Source organism: Peromyscus maniculatus, chromosome 2 (genome assembly GCF_049852395.1).
Source record: "Peromyscus maniculatus bairdii isolate BWxNUB_F1_BW_parent chromosome 2, HU_Pman_BW_mat_3.1, whole genome shotgun sequence".
NCBI lineage: Eukaryota > Metazoa > Chordata > Mammalia > Rodentia > Cricetidae > Peromyscus > Peromyscus maniculatus.
In genome coordinates this window covers 115271121-115290326 of record NC_134853.1, presented here as the reverse complement: position 1 = coordinate 115290326, position 19206 = coordinate 115271121, and the positions used below count along the sequence as shown (strand labels likewise).

General features: G+C 38.3%; 1 protein-coding gene across 13 annotated transcripts in view; it reads left to right on the top strand.

Annotated features, from left to right (window-relative positions):
* The first annotated feature begins 781 nt into the window (after positions 1-781).
* The window catches only part of Caap1 (caspase activity and apoptosis inhibitor 1), a 100693-nt gene continuing 82268 nt past the window's right edge, over positions 782-19206 (top strand). For all 13 annotated transcript variants that reach the window (XR_013049210.1, XR_013049208.1, XR_013049209.1 and 10 more), the window contains exons 1-4: positions 782-1112; positions 5594-5794; positions 6565-6649; positions 7953-8028. Coding sequence is in view for 3 of the 13 variants with exons in the window: in XM_006974012.3 (XP_006974074.1) it covers positions 870-1112; positions 5594-5794; positions 6565-6649; positions 7953-8028 (605 nt within the window). In the remaining 10 variants the exon portion in view is untranslated. The remainder of the gene's footprint in view (positions 1113-5593; positions 5795-6564; positions 6650-7952; positions 8029-19206) is intronic.

Here is a 19206-nt window from a genome sequence, read left to right as displayed (position 1 = left end):
TCTATTCGAATTCAGACTTCACAAGATATATAGTGTTGGGTGTTTATAGTTCCACCTACTGTAGAGGTAGGTAGGGACAGTTAAGCCCAAGAATAGTAGGTTTGCCCAGACATCAATGCTGGATCACCTCAGAAAGAAAAACAAACAAAGGAGTTCCTCTCCCTAGGCTATCTGAGGAACTTTTACTGAGGCAGCTAGAACTCATCTCCACAGGTGGCTGTTTTCTTGACTCTAATAAAAACTTTGAGCTCACTAAACACTGTGAAAAAAGACCCCTTCTTTTTAAACGTTTTACTCTCCCCGATCCCACATTCTTTAAAAGTAACATGGAATCATGGCTCGAAATTAGTATCAATGAGAAAAGATACAGAAGCACAAGACCGCTATTCTTGAACAACTCTTTAAAGAACACTTAAAAACAATTTGCCCAAGTGAGGTCGTAATGAGAGGAAACATTTTTCCCCCCTGAAATTCTTTTTATTGCTATATTGTTGTTGGTATCACACGTGGAACTTGGAGGCAAAGGAGAATTACTCACGAACCTATTTGTAAGCTGAGAAACACTACAAAGAGTTACCCAAAAGGCAAAGATTGTTTTGGAAAACTCCACCTTCGGATCTTCGCTGAGGTTTTAAAAAAAAACAAACCACATTGAGCCCGACTGGAACACACGTCACCTTCCGAACTGAAGACCACCTCAGCAGCTAGCACCGCGCGTCCGGGTCCCTCCTCCAGAAACGACACCCTGCGAAACGCGCCGGGACCGGAAGTGACGTCAAGCCTGCGCCAGCCCCGCCGGCCGCTACGGAAGCGGTGTTCTGTTGCTGCAGAGACGGCTGGCTGTCGCCGATGGTTGCGGTGCGGGGACCATGACGGGGAAGAAGTCTTCCCGGGAGAAGCGGCGCAAGCGGAGCGGGCAGGAGGCGGCCGCTGCGCTCGCGGCCCCGGACCTGGTGCCCGTGCTGGGCGGTACCGCGGGCGGCTGCGGGAGCGGCGGCTGCTGCGGGGGCGCCGGCGGCGGGGCGAGTGTGGCGGGCGGCGCGGAACGGAGCGAACGCCGAAAGCGGAGGAGCACCGACTCGTCCTCCAGCGTCTCGGGCTCCCTGCAGCAGGTGCGTGCCTCGCCTCGCGCCGGTGCCCGGAGCTGCAGCCCCTCAGAAGAGCCGGGCTGCGGAGCCGGGCGGGCGCGCACAGGAGCTCATTGTTAGTGCCGGGGTCCCCAGGGCCGCCGGTTCTGTTCCGAGTCCGGTGGAACCCGTCCCCACGTTATGAACTTCCAAGTTTCTGAATTTACCGCTCAGTACCCCTCTCCTATTAAACTTTTCGTGGCTCTTTTTTACTCGTGGCTTTCCCGATCTCGGTAGAGGCTCCGTGGGGTCGGGAACTAGTTAACAAATGCCTGTGTAAGCATTTACATGATCATACCTTACGGTTTTAATGGGTTCTGATTATTTTCACATTACACATGAAAAAAAAAAATTCAGACAGCTGAGACCCAAGTTCGAAAGTTTTACCCACAGTCACAACTGCAAGAATTTCATAGTTCTTACATTTGAATTCAACACCTGGGACCAAAAAATGTTTTTGTGCTCCATCAACCTGTCGCGATACCCCCATTTAAAAACAGTAGTTTGTAACTTACAATTAAACGAAGGTGTTCTTAAAATCCATGGAAAACGGGATTAAGGCAGAAGTTGAAAGCCCTTTGTACTGCCGCTTGATCGGCATACCTTCTGTTGATATGCAGCCACTTTTTAATGGTTTCCTTTTACGAACATAATTGGGTAATATGCCGGCACTGAATGGGGTTCCTTCCATACATGGTGTGTTTTAGGGACTTCCCAGTATCCACATATCTTTATTTATTAATATTTAGGTTTTTAGTTTTTTTAATTTTTACATAAAATACCAAATGAAACATGTTCATGGATCTTGTGCAAGAGTTACATAGGCATAGAGCTACAGTAGTGAAATTGCAATGTCAAAAGTATATGCGTTTTAAAAAGCGATGGATTAAAAAAAAAGCGATGAATTCCTTTTCTTTAGTTCCTGGCTGCAGATGATATATTGACCAAATGCTTCATGCTCACGGTCCTAGAGCTCCACAGTCAAGATGGACTAAACCCTTGATCTGTGAACCGAAATCTTTTTAGAGCAAAACAGACGTGCTGGGAAATAGAACCAAATGCTTTTAAAGAAAGACTTTACTGATTTATAGCCACAAATATTCGTCTTTGTAAATCTTCACTAGTGTATGTTATCCTTCTAACTCTCCCCCATCCCCCATGTGTAGCCCTGGCTAGTCTGGAACTTGCTGTATGTATGCTCTGTAGACCAGGCTGGCCTGAAACTCAGCATCCATCCTCCTGCCTCCGTCCTTGGAATGCTGATATTATAGGTGTGTCCCACCGCCCCATTCTTGTTGTCTGTCATCTTTCAGAGAGCTGTCGTCAGACTAAAGGGCCAAGTGAATATTACCCTTTTTTTTTCTTTTGATTCAGGGTCTCACTATATAGTCCCTACTGGTCTGGAATTTGTAGAACAGGCAGGCCTCAAACGCAAAAAGGTTTGTCTGTCTCTGTTTTCTGAATACTGGGATTAAATTTAGGCATGTGCCACTGCACCCGGCTAACATTGTTTTAATATGTATTTTCCTGATGAATAGTTAGTGATACTGAACACGTTACATTCTTATTTTCTATTTGATTCCTTGTATAGTTGTATATAGATCCTTTGCCTGTTGTTCTTTTATTCGGTGTTTCACTGAGGAGTCTTACACGAATTTATATTAAGCTTTAGTTTTAAACCTTTGTGTAGCTTATACAGAAAATGTCGCAACTTTGTTTATGGGGTGCTGGAGCCTTTGATTTCTTTGTAGCCAGAGCTGGTAGTTTTTTTCCCTTTCCAGAGTTTGTGTTTTGGAAGATCTTAAAATTTGTATAATAGTTCTGTATTTTCTTTTAATACTTAACAAATTTTACGTATATTTATTTTGTGTATGTGTGTGTGTGCATGTGTGCCAGAGCAACTGTGGAGTGGGAGGACAACTTGTAGGTGGTGGTTCATGGAGTCCAAGGATTGAGCTCAGGTTGTCAGGATGGCAGCAAGCACCCTTACACGCTAAGCCACCTTGCCGACTCTTTTCTTACAGTTTTTAAGGTTAAAAAAGAAGTGTGTGTGTGTGTGTGTGTGTGTGTGTGTGTGTGTGTGTGTGTCCCATTTGAGTGTGTGCCACATGAATACAGGTGTCCAGAGAGGACAGAAGAGGGCATGAGATCTATTGGAGCTAGATATAGGTGATTTTAAGACCATTGTAGGTCCTGGGAGCCACGCTTCCATCTTCTGAAGAGCAGCAAGTTCTCTTAACTGCTGAGCTGTCTCTCCAGCCTCATACTCTTTAACATTACAGCTTTAAATTGGGACTTGTGGGTGCAACTATCTATATGGTTTTTCTTCTATCTAGTCATAGTATTTGTTATTCGTGATTTTCTGTAATACTGTGATCATACTAGACTTTTTACTTTTTTTTTTAGCACTTTTTTTGTTATTAATTTTGTATTATCAAAATCTAGTGTAGTATTAGATAGTAGCAGTGACAACAGGCATTCTCTTTCCATTTTGTTTTTAAAGTAAGACTCTCCTTCCTCTCTTCTTCCTTTCCTTCTGTACTGAACCCAGGGCCTTGAGCCTGCTAGGCTAATGCTGTAGCACTGAGTTATACACCCAGCTCTAGTGGGACTGTTCTAATGTTGTTCAGTAAGTATATTTGGGACAGATTGTGAAAGGTGGCTTTGGTCAGGTTAGGGAATTTTCTTCAACTGGTGGGTATGTCTTTATCATGTGGCTTCCTGGCAAGCTGTTTATGTGATTGTATCTGCTAGTGTAATTTTGTTGTTTATTTATTGGTAAGCTAGTTGATACTAAACTGTATGTACTGTCTTGGGATAAGCCCTGTCTGGTGTTTTGGATCTCTGTGTTGTATGAAGTATTTTTACTTTGTGGTAGATATTTTTGTTTATTTTTGAGTCTCTGTGTAGCCCTGGCTATCCTGATACTATTTAGCCTCTAACTCACAAAGATCCACCTGCCTCTCGAGTGCTGGGGTAAATCTTAATTAGACTAGCCTACAGCTTTAATTTTTATTGTGGATTGAGTAGGGAAGTTTATGTATATTGCACAGTAGTTCATAATATTTTCCTTACATGCTTATCAGAACTTGTAGGGCTTTACAGGCTTAATTGGTTTTTGTTTGTTTTTTATTTGTTTTCAGTCAGGGCCTCACTATGTATCCCTGACTATCCTGGAACTCATTGTATAGGCCAGGCTGGCCTTGAACTCACAGAGATCCATCTGCCTCTCCCTTTCTAGTGCTGGGATTAAAGATGGACACCATCTTGCCTACCCTAAAAAAGCACTCTCATAAAAGAAATTTGAAGAGCCAGTGAGATGGCTCCGTAGGGCTGCACAAGCCTTGCACCCGAGTTCCATCCTTGAAACTACTGTGGAAGGAGCAAACCTACTCTCGGAAGTTGTCCCTTGACTGCCGTGTGTGAGTGTAAAGTCACACATTGTATACCCATATAATAGCAATAGACAATTTTAAATTGAAAAAAGAAAATATTAGAGATCTTTTGTGCTTTCCCACCCCATGTGGCCTTTCACATTCATATCTGATAAGCATCTGCACTTGTTAATCGTGTGATATGGTGTAGTCTAGGGGAAGGAGGGAGGAAAGGCAGTCTTAAAGAAAAGGTACACAGAAGCCCCACCTCTATAGCTGAGGGAAGGAGGTGTGTATTTGAGTAATTCAGAGAAGGTCCTTGTGCTGGGAACCTAAAAAGTGAACACGAAGGGCCAGGTGGAACATAGTGTCACAAGAACAGCATGGACTCATTTCATGGTTTTAAACTAGTATAAGTAAGGACCCATTCTAGAAAATTCATCTTGTAATGGTATACAGAACTGAAGTCTCATACTGAATACAGGGAATGCAGCTCCATGGCTGCCATAATCTAGGAAAGATTATGGACCAGAGTTTTGGAAGTAGATTTGGAAAGACTGACTAGTTATGGGGGATAGGAAGTATAACTGTCAGAAATGTCTTAAATTATTGAAACTATTTGAAACTTTTGAATATGAGTAAATCATACAGCAGTTTAAAAATGATAGCTTGTGGTTGGAATATGGCTTTTTAATTGTAGTTTGTAACATTTGCTGCTTTTTTTTTGTATGAATTTAAGTAGAATGACAAAGCATTTATATCTTTTGGATGAATGGCCCCTGAAGGAATCTCCTACTTCTTCAACTCTAAAATTTTAGGATAGTCCTCATGGAGTATATTTTCATTTGTGTCTTCTGAGTTATGTTTTTCTTTTATTAAAACTCCTTGTGTTAACTGCAGAGTGAAGAGTAAAATTAAGGAGTGATGAACAACTAAATTTTCTCTTTGGACTTTAGATAGATAATTGTGCAAATAAAAGGAATTTAGAAGTGTTTAATGAAGAGTAATCCAGTGACAATAGATGGTGTTATGCATACACTCTAAGTATTCTAAATAGTGTTATTTAATAATTCCTTATTTTTTTACTTGTAGGAAACCAAGTGTCTTCTGCCAACTCTGGAAAAAGAATTATTCTTGGCAGAGCACAGTGATGTTGAAGAAGGTGGACTGGATCTGACTGTTTCATTAAAACCAGTTAGTTTCTATATATCAGACAAAAAGGAAATGCTCCAGCAATGCTTCTGTATAATAGGAGAAAAGAAGTTACAGAAGATGCTTCCTGATGTGCTGAAGGTACTTTGCTGGATTAGGAGGCTGCACACACGTGGAAAGAGAACCTTCTTGTGTAACAGTCATTTCACTGAATGTAGTGTGCGAGTGGATGTTCTAATCTAGAACAAGCTACTTGAAAGAATGCAAGGAAAAGAATTTGGAGAACCTTAAGTGACCTTATATGTTGAAGCATTTTTTTTTTTTTAAAGAAAAATATTTAGGCAAGTCATTTATTCACCCTCTGGAAATAATTTTATTATTTCCGGGTAATGGTACTAATTGGAGTTACAAGGTATCTTTCTAGTACTTAAGAGTAACATGCTGCTGTGTAACAATCTACAATAGTTTGTAGTAGCTTATGTTTCATCAAGTTTATATGTGTTTTCTTGTATGTATTCCTGAAAACATTAGGGAAATATGTGGTATTCTGATTTTATGTATAGAAAGCCCAAGCAAATCGTAAGGGTGAGTAACTCATATAGTCACTCCCTGAAGATTTAAATCTTAAGAATTAAATAAGGTAAATAGACTACAATTAAGGGTATCTGGAAGACTGATTTGTACTTCAGTTTTTCCTTCTAATAAATCCATTCAAATCTCTGAAATTTTCATGTCAAGTGACAGCTTTTCAGATTTCATTCCATAAAAAAGTTCATGTGAATATTCTTGAGGCTTTAATTTGTTTGATTATAAGATTTTGCTAATTGGAATTTTTCTTATAATTGCAGTTTTCCAGTTTACATTGGAGCTATAGTACATAAATGCATTTTTTTAAATGTCATTTTCTTTAGAACTGTTCAGTAGAAGAAATTAAAAAACTATGCCAGGAACAATTAGAGCTCCTGTCTGAAAAAAAAATCTTGAAGATTCTTGAGGGTAAGAATGAATATTTTTACATTCTGCAAACTTATTAAGTGGTTCTCTGCATAAATATTGAGGTTTTCTTTCTCTTGCTTGAATGTGACTTTAATTTCATTATTGTGGGGTCACTGAAGAATATTTTTGCTTGTGTTTGTACTGAAATATAAAATTTATATATGAGAATAGAATTTCCAAAAAACCCCCAAATTTGATAGTTTTCCCCAACTAATATATAGATAAGTCTATGTTTTTATATTATAATAAAATGAATTAAAAATATCAGAAGTACTGTAAAAAAATCACCAAGAAGTTACATTTTCTTTAAAATAATTAAGACATTTTCTGCTTTATTTTCTTCATAACTTATAACGAGCTATTGTGTATTTCTCTTGTTCCAACAAGACTTAGATGTAATATTAGAATTGTTTGCAATTTTCCAGCATTTATGTCTCCCAAACAAAGATTATTCTTTGATACGGATAACTTTTAGAATTTTGGATTTTCAAGTTATTTATTTTTTTGGTTTGATTTGGAACTTTGAGAGGTTTTTCTCATTTGTATTACAGAAGAAACAAAAGCAGATCTTTCAATTTCCAGAGACTTTTTTTTTTTTTTTTTTTTTTTTAATGTAAAGTAATGGGGTTGGAGAGATTGATCAGTGGTTAAGACTGGAGTTGGTTCCCAAACAACATCAGGTGGCTCCCTATACCTCCATCCCCGGGGATCTGATATCATCTGCCTCTGCAGGCATCTTCCCCACTGTGTATGCGTAGGGGCACGCATGCATGAATGCATGCGTGCACACACACACACACACACACACACACACACACACACACCAAACAACAACAAAAATTAAGGATTTAATGCATTTTGTAATTCTGGAAATATATACATATTTATGTATATAGTCCCTAATTATGTACATACACCTTCTTGTTTGTATGTGATTGATAAAGGGAAGACAATGAAAAAAATCAATTTTACATATAACACTGGAAGCTGGAGAATGGTTTAGGATTAAGAGCACTTGGTGTTCTTCTGGAGTATCTGAGTATGGTTTCCCACACACACATTGGGTGGCTTATATCCATCTGTAATGCCACTTCCTCCCTGTGTGGACACTTGCATACATGTACCTTCCCACACACATATACACACAAATAAACACATAGATAAAATCAGTCCTAAAAAATACAAGTAATAGAAAAATATTTTATTACTTTATTAAACTTGTATCTTTTAAAGATGGCACTTTTTATATAATGATAAAATCATTTTATAAACATGTTTTCAGTAGTTCATTTTTTTTTATAAGGTGACAATGGTTTGGACTCTGATATGGAAGAGGAGGCAGATGATGGCTGTAAGGTGGCACCCGATTTAATCAGTCAGTAAGTTAAAAACACAAACACTTTCATTTTAAAATTTCTTTGTTATCCTTTTGAAGATCCGTGATTTAAAACAATATTAATGTATGTGTGCTTGTATGAGTGTATTGCCACATGTGGGTAGGGGGAGGCCAGAGGAGGGCATCAGATCTCCTGGAGTGGGAGTTATAAGTTGTTGTGAGCTGCCTGAAGAGGATGCTGGGAGCCAAACTTGGGTCCTCTGGAAGAATAGGAAGTGCTCTTAACTGCTGAGCCATCTCTCCAACCTCTCTTTGAAGATTATGATTATCTGAGTGTGTGTGTGTATATGAGAATCTTTATATAAATATGTACATATATAAAAGTTCATTTGACCTATTTATTTTTACATGTACGTTTATATGTGTATTACTGTAAATATATATATATATATGTATGTGTGTATATATAATTGGAAAATTGTGATGATAAAAAGTACTTGAAGGCCGGGCAGTGGCGGCGCATACCTTTAATCCCAGGAGGCAGAGCCAGGCGGATCTCTGTGAGTTCGAGGCCAGCCTGGGCTACCAAGTGAGTTCCAGGAAAGGCGCAAAGCTACACAGGGAAACCCTGTCTCGAAAAACCAAAAAAAAAAAGTACTTGAAATTTTGAGAACCATTGTCAGTGGATAATAACATGAATACGTATGTATTTAAGAGGCTGGAGAGATGGCTCAGTGGTTAAGAGCACTGACTGCTCTTCCAGAAGTCCTGATTTCAATTCCCAGCAACCACATGGTAGCCCACAACCATCTGTAATGAGATCTGGTGCCCTCTTCTGGCCTGCAGTCATTCATGCTGTATACATAATAAATAAATTTTTTTTTAAAAAAAGTATGTATTTAAGCTGAAGTTTAGATTTTTTTTCATGTGGAATAGAGTATTATTGGGTAAGTATAACTCAAAGGGACAGTTTCACATTACAAGTATAGAGAGGTGCTGGACAATTGATGCCGCAGTTAAAAGCACTCGTTGCTCTTCTGGAGGCCCCCAGTTTGATTCTCAGCACCCTCATGGTTGCTCACAACCATCCATAACTCCAGTTTCATTGGACCCGATACCCACTCCTTACCTCCTTGAGCATCAGGTATTATGTGGTACATTTACATGTAGGCAAAACACTCATAAATATAAAAGAAAATAAATCTAATAAAAATTTTTTTGAATTGTTTTGTTATTTTGTGTTTTTTTTTTGACAGGGTTTCTCTGTGTAGTCCTGGCTGTCCTAGAACTTACTCTGTAGACCAGGCTGGCCTTGAACTCACAGAGATCTGCCTGCCTCTGCCTTCTGAGTGCTGGGATTAAAGGTGTTTGCCACCACCGCCTACCAAGAATTTTTTTTTTAAAGGTGTAGAGAGCTAATCAAGTTATCTATGTTTTCTTAAGCCTTGAAAATGTCTTGCTATGTTCCTTGGCTGCCTCGAGAGAAACAGACTTAGTACATCTTGCTTTAAGTCATTCTACAACATAGAAAATGTTGACATTTTAAAGAAATCATTTTAGTAGCTTTTCTTTAAAAACAGTGATAATCCTTTATATAATGTAGAACTGCACATCACTCAGTTTATTTAGTTTAAGTATTTACTAAACCTGTTGCTTTTTAGTACTTTTAAGTTTCTTCTCCCACACCCTTTCTTCCCCCCTTCTCTCTCCTCCCCTTCTTCCTTCCTCACTTTTCCTTTTAATTTTAGTTCTAGGAATTGAACTTCACACATGCTAGAATTTTTGTCCCACCAAGGTATATCCCTAGCCCTCAGTTTCTTAAATCAGTTGTTATGTTTCTTGATGTTACTTTTAGAACCTTGAATTCAGTTTTTACTTGATTACTTTTATTTTCCCATTATTCATTTCCCTCCATTTTTTAGGTATTATTAAGGTTTAATGCTTTACTATCTCACACCTGAACAATAGTGCCACTTCTTTTTTTAGTGTGAAAGCCGTTTCAGTTAGAATATAAATTTGGTTCTTTTTAAAATTACATCAAGGGATTGGAGAGATGGCTCAGTGCTTACAAGCACAGGCTGCTCTTCTAGAAGACTTGGTGTCTTAATTAGTGGTTTTATTGCTGTGAAGAGACACCATGATCACAACAACTCTTATAGGGAAAACATTTAATTGGGTAGGCTTGATTACAGTTTCAGAGGTTCAGTCTATTATTATCATGGCTGGGAACATGGTAGCAGGCAGGCAGATGTGCTGCTGGAGGAGTAGATGAGAGTCCTGCATCTTGCAGGCAACAGGAAGTTGACTGAAACACTGGATGTTATCCTGAGCATTGGAAACCTCAAAGCCCACCCCCACAGTGACACACTTCCTCCAACAAGCCTACTCACTCCATAAAACCACACCATATAGTGCCATTCCCTATGAGATTATGAGTGTCAGTTACATTCATGTACGGTAACACTTGGTTTTGAATCCCAGCTCCAGGGACTTCAGCATCCTCTTCTAGCCTCCATGGGTATTAGTTATTCATGTGGATGCACAGAGATACATACAGCCATACACACAAAACCAACCAACCAAAGTTAGAACAAGGGCTATATTTTAGCTCAGTAGTTGAGTTCTTTCTTAGTATGAACTAGACCCTGGGGTTTAACCCCTAGAACCACAACAACAAAATTCAGTAACTAGCTTTTGAATTATTATGATGAAAAAGTTTTACAGAGATACAAAGATACAAAGCCAGTGTCATAAAGAACCCACTGTATGATTAGACAGGTCACATGAACTTTTTGTCATGCTCTGTCAGGTAGACAAAGCAATTACAAACATATATATGTGTATCTGTAGGGACCAGGAGAGGGTGTCAAATGCCCTGGAGCTAGAGTTACAGGCTGCCAGATATGGTTGCTGGGATCCAAATCCGAGTCCTCTGGAAGAGCAGTATGCACTTTTAACCACTCACCCATATATCTCTCTAGGACCTAAGAGCTTCAGGATTCAATAGTTCTGACCTTGTGCCTCAGCCTCTTAAGTAGCTGAGACTCCAGTTTTTATTACTAAGAATGATGTAGGACCAGTGAGATGAATCACTAGGCAAGGCATTTGCTATCAAGTCTGATGGTCTGAGTTCAATCTCAGGGACTCACAATGTTGGAAAGAGACAACTGACTCCCCAAAATTATTTTTTTTAGCCTCCCCACAGACACTCACCACAATTCTACACATACCCCCACAAAAATAAATGCATGTAAAAACATTTTTTTTAAAAGAATGTCAGTTGTGATGAAGGAGTCGTCTTGGAGTGTAAATTGAATGTTCTGGGAAGGGAGGGCTGTGGGAAGACCCTGGCTTTTGCTCCTGTTGCTGACTCCTTTTCCCTGCTTCTTGGAGCAGAATAACCCACATAAGCAAACCTCTAGACCTAAGACAGGAAACTAAGGGCTTCTGACAGAATGCGGGCAGAGCATTTCTTTCACCTTGCTATTGAGCAAAATTGGAGCCACAGAATGAAGACAGATTTTCCTTTTCTCAAAGCTTGCAAAGGCAGCTTAAGAGGCCTTTACTGATAGCATCCTTTTGGATTTTGCTTTGTACTTTGAGGTCAATTGAGTTCTATTCATCTGAGGGGAAGTGGACTAGTGGGTAGATTCATGTAAACCTTTTTTCCAGGCTTCAGCGGAAGAGTCAGCTTGGCATATTTGGTGCTTAAACTCCCTGTGTCCTGTGACCTGCTGTTTTTTACTCTAGTAAATGCTCACCGTGTGACCAGGCTGCATGCTAAGGAAGTAGTCTGTTATGAGCAGACAAAAAAGGCTGAAAGAAACTCAGTAACTTCTATTGAGCACCGAGTTAATAGAATACAGGAAATAAAGCTTTAACAAGATAATAGGACTGCTCGAGGAAATATAGTTAGAGCACAAATGTAATTTTGGGAACTAACGCTATTCTGTGTTTCTTAACTCACTAGGCTGAGTGATAAAAAGATTGGTTATGACTGGGAACTGAATTGTTGTCCTAAACAGGCCGAACGGGCAGATAAATACAGAATACTACAGAAAAATCTCAAAAAAATATATGTAACTCAGTTTTAGGAGACCTATCATGGATCTACCAGGAAAAACAAAAAGTTACACTTTTTGAGTTAAAAATTCGCCTTAAGACCCTATAGGGAAAATGTGGTGATAGATTGTGTACCTAATAAAATGTGCCTAATGATCAGAAGACAGAGCAAGCCACTAGATTAAACATAGAGGCCAGGTAGTGGTGGTACACACCTTTAATCTTAGCATTCTTTTTTCTTTTATCTTTTTCTTTTTTCTTTCTTTCTTTTTTTTTTTTTTTTTTTGGTTTTTCGAGACAGGCTTTCTCTGTGTAGCTTTGTGCCTTTCCTGGATCTCGCTCTGTAGACCAGGCTGGCCTCAAACTCACAAAGATCTGCCTGCCTCTGCCTCCCGAGTGCTGGGATTAAAGGCGTGCGCCACCACTGCCCTAATCTTAGTATTTTTGAGGCAGAGATACATCTGGATCTCTGAGTTCAAAGCTGCCCTGGACTACATGAGATTGACTCAGTCTAGGAGAGAAACAGCCACACAGTGGTGGCACACACTTTTAATCCCAGCACTTGAGATCTCATGCCTTTGCTTGGGAAGCACACACACCTTTAATCCCAGGAAGTAATATGGCAGACCAGAGAAAGATATATAAGGTGTGAGGAAACAGGAACTAAAGCCTATTCAGCTGAGGAAGCTCATTCAGCTAGAGGCCTAGGCTGAGGCTTTTCAGCATGAGGAGTTGGTGAGGGAAGAGGTAGTGGCTGTGGCTTGCTCTGCTTTTCTGATCTTTCAGCTTTCACCTCAATATCTGGTTCTGTTTTTTTCTTTCTTTCTTTTTTTTTTTTTTTTAAATTAAAAGACCATTTAGTAATTCGTGTTACAGGAAGAATAAGGAGAGAAGATCTTATGGGTTAAATTATGCCCTGGAGATTCATTTGTTGAGGTCTTACCCAACAGTGGCTCAGAATGTAACCTTATTTAGAGATTAAAAAGTGGTCATAAAATTACAGTGAGGTTTTTTAACGCGGGTTCTGATCTGATCTGTGTCCTGATACTAAGAAGCAAGTGAATACATTGGAAGACACGAAAGAGTAAATTGAGTAGGGGAATTTCCTTTACATTTCAAAGAAATTAAAAAGTAATGAACTACAAGAACATTGAGAAAATAAAACAGCAAATACAAAAGCTCAAAACTAAAGAGATAGAAAACACACAGAACTTTAACCATTCATGACCTCTGTCTTTGTAAAGGCTATACTATAGAGAATATCTTTCTGATTTGAAGGAAGTAAGTGAAGGATAAGATTAGAGAGTAAGGAGATGCTTCATAGGTATATGTGAGCTTAAAACAAATTAGAATCCACATGTGGCATTGTATGTATAACTGTGGAACTAGCAAATACATGGCTTTCTTGCAAAATGCAAGTATATCCCCACAGAAGTAGAAAACATGAAGATTGATGCTGGAGAAATTGGAAAGTTGAATGAAGTTCTGTTGAGGAAGCACCAAATCAAGATGGGTGCATTCACACCTGAACTGTTCCTTACATAAGTCAACATATGTAGTGTACTTGCAGCCGATGAAATGTTCAATAAATGCCAACTGTTACTATTCATAGACAGATACCTCTCTCTGTGTGTGTGTATAGCCTAGAAAAAGATGAAGAGATTTTTCAGTTTACCTTAAATTTCTGCATACTCTTAATATCCACAGTCTTATAAGTAGTGCCACAAAAGCATACTGGAGATTTTAAGCCAGTTCAACCTGTGAATATAGGTTCACAGGTATAGGCAAATAGAAATATTAGCATGTAGAATCCAACAGTGTATCAGGTGAGTAATTACACTGCTCATTGTGTAGAATTTACTCCAAGAATTTATCAGAAAACCTAGTTAGAAAATCTATTAGCATAGTTTATATCACTAAATTGAAAGGAAAATTACATGACCGTATAAGTATATATAGAAAAGGCCTTTGGGAATGTTCAGCTGTCATTTTACTTGTGTGTAAGGTTTGGTACATGGTGTTTGATCCATTATGAAATGACTATTAGACAAGCACATAAGACTATACATCATCTTGCATATTTGATTTTTGTGTATTGTAACAGCATCTAAAATCTAGTTCAGTCAACTTCCTGTGCATATTGTTTTTAGCTAGCTATAGTCCTAACCTCATGCATTAGATTTCTAGACTTAGTCATTCTGTCTAACTACAGCTTAGTGCACTTTGATCTGTATCCCATTTTCTCTTTAACCCTGGTAAACACTATTCTATTATTCTGTTTCAGTGTAGTTAATTTTTTTTAAAGATTTATTTATTTTTATTTAATGAGTGTTTTACCCACATGTATACCTTCATCACATGCATGTAGTACCTGAAGAGGCCAGAAGAGAATATCAGAATTCCTGAAACTGCTTCGTTCTAGACAGTGTGTTCTGAGGTGCCATGTAGGTGTTTGGAAGTGAACCCAAGTCCTCCTTAAGAGCAGCAAGTGTGTATAACTGCTGAGCTGTCCCTCCAGCAGTATATTGGAATCTCTTAAGATTTCATATATAATTGAAACCATGGTGTTTCTTGGTTTTCTTGTTTGTTTTTTTTTTGGCCTTTTTTATCTTTTTATATCTATCTATCTATCTATCTATCTATCTATCTATCTATCTATCTATCTATCTATCTATCTATCTATCTATCTATCTATCTGAGATAGAATCTCATTATGTATCTCTAACTGTCCTGGAACTCACTATGTAGACCAGACTGGCCTCGAACTTGCAGAGTTCTCACCATGTAGAGTTCACAGCCTGCCTCTGCCTCCTGAGTGCTGGGATTAAAGGCATGTGCCACTATGCCTGCTTTTTTAATGTCTGCTTATTTCACTTAGTGTAATGGCTTCCAGGCTCATTCATGTGGTTATAAATGATAGGATCTCATTTTAAAAAGCTCAATACATACATACAGATATGCATGCATATATGCATGTGGGTATCTGTATATGGGATGTGTTTATCTATGTGTAATAGGTATAAATACAATATGTTATTGTATGCTACTGTTTCTTTACCCATTTATTTACCATTGGACTCATAGATTGATACTATATCTTGGCTGTTGTGAATAAGACTGCAATGTATATAAAATGTGAATATATCTATGAGGTGTATTTATAGAGTTGCTTTTTTCTTTTTTACTTCTTTAAAAACGTTTTTGAGAACTTCCATACTATTTTCTACAGTGGTTGTACAATTTACATTCTTACCACCTGTTTGCAAGGTCTTCTGTTTTATCCACATCCTCACTAATTCTTATCCTTGGTATTTTTAATTAATTAATTTGTTATTTATTTATTTATTTATTTGCAGACAGGGTATCTCTGTGTAGTTTTGGTGCCTGTCCAGGATCTCGCTCTGTAGACCAGGCTTGCCTTGAACTCACAGAGATCTGCCTGCCTCTGCCTTCCGAGTGCTGGGATTAAAGACATGCGCCACCGCCACCCAGCTCCTTGGTATTTTTAAAATGTCATTACTTAATTATCTGGTGTGTGTGTGTGTGTGTGTGTGTGTGTGTGTTTTCTCTCCTTTTAATTGTGGGTTGTAGGAATTGCACTCAGGTAGTCAGACTTGGAAATGTGGAGTTCTTAAACTAAAACCTCAGAAACCATAAAGATACATTTGTGTGAAAATATTAGAATTAGTTGAGTAGGACTAGGGAGTTGATTCAGTAGGTAAAAACACTAGCTACACAAGCTGACCAATGTGAATGTGATTTCCAGAACCTAATAAAAGTGGGTGGAAATTTTATATAGCACCTTATTAATGATGTTTCAATATCAATTAAAAACAGGCTTTGTTGTGGATTGTTTTGCTCAGTTGACTATGGACTAATATGAGTACTCTGAGCATGGTTAAAGTAAGCCAGGATAAGCTGTGGTATTCAGTTGGTTAGGTATATTAAATACAGTTAACTATGTTTTTATTTTGCCTTGTGTTTTCTGACTGTCTCATGTAGCCTCATTGGGCTTCTCACTCTATGTAGCTGGGGTTAGTCCTGTGTTCCTGACCCTCTTGCTTCTGCCTTGTGAGCACTGGCATTATGCGTGTGCCCCATGTCTTCCAATGTTTTCAGTTTGTAATGGGATTATAAGCATTAGTACTTTGCAAGCAAGGGACAGTAGTCCTTTTATTAGGCAAAGGTGGACTCCACTGTAGATTCGGAGGTTAAAGTTGATGTGCTTTGAAGATGGAAGAAGTAGCCATAAATTAAGAGATGTAAGTGGTCTTTATGGGGTGACAAATATACAGAAATGAGATTTCTCTTTCTTGTAGCCTCTTGAAGGCATGCAGCAGTGTTTCCACCTTGGTTCTTGTTACCTGAGGTCCTGTTTGGATTGCTGGCCTGCAGGACTGTTTGGGAGTAGATTTATTTTGTTTTAATCCACTAAATACTTTGCTATAGGAGCAACAGGAAAATAATGCAGTATACTTAGTAAAACCTGGGAACTAAGCCAAAAGTTACATATAAACATCTTTTTGAAGTGGTTTCCAAGCAGCAATATATCAAAATATGGATTTCCATTTTTTTTTTTTTGGAAAAAAATACCAAGTTAAGTTTTCTGGGAAGACAAACATTGTTTAGAGTTATGTATTGGTATCCTTTTAGGACATGTATATTTCAGTCAACAGCATAGTACTTCATTTTCCTAAATGTTTAATGTATAAAAGTATTTATGAATGAAGCTCTGATTATAGGGAAAAAAATGGATAAAAGCCAGAGGCTAGTTTAGGAAATATATCAATTTCTCAGCTTCTTAGTGACTAAGGAAAAGAGGAAATGAAAGTATCTTTGTTCAGTTTATCATATTATTTTTTAATTAATTAAATTATTTAAATTTTTATTTTATTTTTATTGTTTTTCTTGTGTGTATGTATGCACCATGTGCATGTGTGCATTTCTCTTGGAGGCCAGAAGAGAGCATTGGGTCTCCTGGACCTGGGGTTACAGATGATTGTGAGCTATCGTGTAGGCACTTAGAACTGAGTTGGGGTCTTCTGTAAGAATACTTAGGGCTCTTACCTGCTGAGCCATTTTTCCAGCCTCATTTTTCAAGATTATGAATGTACAATATCTGAGATATTGTAGTTAAAAAATGTATCTTGGTACTTTTACATCATGAGTGGTGTGTGTGTGTGTGTGTGTGTGTGTGTGTGTGTGTGTGTGTATGTATGTATGTGTGTGAAAAGTGTTGTTATGCTGGGTGGTGGTAGTGGTGCACACATTTAATCCCAGCACTTGGGAGACAGAGGCAAGATTAAATGCGTCTTAAGGGCTGTGGAGATAGCTCAATGTAAATTTCTTGCTAGACCCACCCATGATTCATTCCCCAGAACTGTGGGGAGAAAAGAGAACAACAATTAAAAACCTAACATGAAAAACAGTTGTGTTCTTTTCAATGGACACCATTTTTTTTTTTTTTTTTTGCAATTTTAATTAGAAAGAACATAACATTATAAGAATTGAGACACTACAAACATCTTTCATCAGGAAGCCATGGATTTGTGTGTGTGGTATTTAATATGACGTATTTCTATTAGTTTTCTTATAACATGCTAAAGAGTTTAAGATATGGAAATACACGAAAATGTTTAGGCACAAAATCTAAAAGTTCCAAAATTATCTTTACAGTTTATGTTAAGTCATTGTGTAGAAAACTTTAAACATACAAATTATATTTTTTCTCTAGGTTCAGTGTTAAAATGCTTTTCTCTTCCCAGACTATTTATATTCCCCTGCTTAAAGCTTATTGGCTATTTTTCACTTACATTATTTTTTTAAGGTTTTACTTTTCATTATGTACATGTGTGTTTGTGGGTATGTGTATACAAGTGTAGGTTCCTGCAGAGGCCAGATGCATTGGATCCCCTGGAGTTGGAGCTGCAGGCAGTTGTGAGCCACCCAATGTAGGTGCTGGTAATGGAATTCCAGTCTTCTGGAAGAGCAGCAAATGCTCTTAATCTCCTAGCCCTCTCTCCAGTCCTGCTTACTTTAAAGTGGCCTTATTCCAAAATAACAACAAAAAAGGTATGAAAAAATTTGACACTTGGCTACTTTGAAATTCATAAAAGTTCAAAGTTGTGTCCTAGTTTGGTCAGTCGATCAGTGGGTTAATCTCAATCTCTCTCTCTCTCTCTCTCTCTCTCTCTCTCTCTCTCTCTCTCTCTCTCTCTCTCTCTCTCTGTCAACTTGACAGAAGCTCAAGTTATCTGGGAAGAGAAACTTTAGTTGAGAAAATGCCCCATCAGATTGTCCCATAGGCAAGTCTGAGGGGCATTTTCTTGATGTGGGAGGCCCTCACTCACTGGGGGCTGCTACCTTGGCCAGTGGTCCTGGGTTATGTAAGAAAGCAGGCAGAGCAAGCTATGGGAGGCAAGCCAGTAAACTGTACCTGACTTCCCTTCATGATGGACTGTGTGCAACTAACCGTAAGCTGAAGTAAACCCTTTCTTCTCCAACTTGCTTTGCTCATGGTGTTTTATCAGAGCAGTTGAAACCCAACTAGAACAGTTGAGTATAATAGCAAGTGTTTATAAACCTGGCACTTAAGAGGCTGAAGCAGGAAGGTAGTAAATTCATGGACATCCTGGGCAACTTGCAAGACCCTGCCTCAAAATAAAAAGGAAAATGAGATCTAAGATTTCTAAATATCTAATACCCACAGTTTGTAAATCCCTGTAAGGAAATAAACAAGCTAAGTTACCATTGTATTGTAGATAGCCTAAAAACTACCATCTCAACTTTCTAATTAGGAATTGTGTCAAAACTTATGAAATGTACGGATTAAGATAAATTGCTTAGCAAAAATAACATATAAGATAATGCAGAGCCTGAGGATTTTCATGATGACTCCATCTGGCGATTGGCTAGAAGAGAAGCTTTATGACAGTTAAAGTTGCACTGAAGATGAGACTAGTTGTTTGGCCTATAATGTAATATGATTATGCTCTGAAGAATGTGTTTGTAATGAAATTTAAGTCTTGAATAGTACAGCAAAATAGCCAGCATGGGGATTTTTAGATGTTAGGGATAAAAATACAAACACTTTAGGGAAATCATAGCAATGCTTCAGAATTGTTATTGCTAAATACCTTTTTATGAATTTTAAATGAAT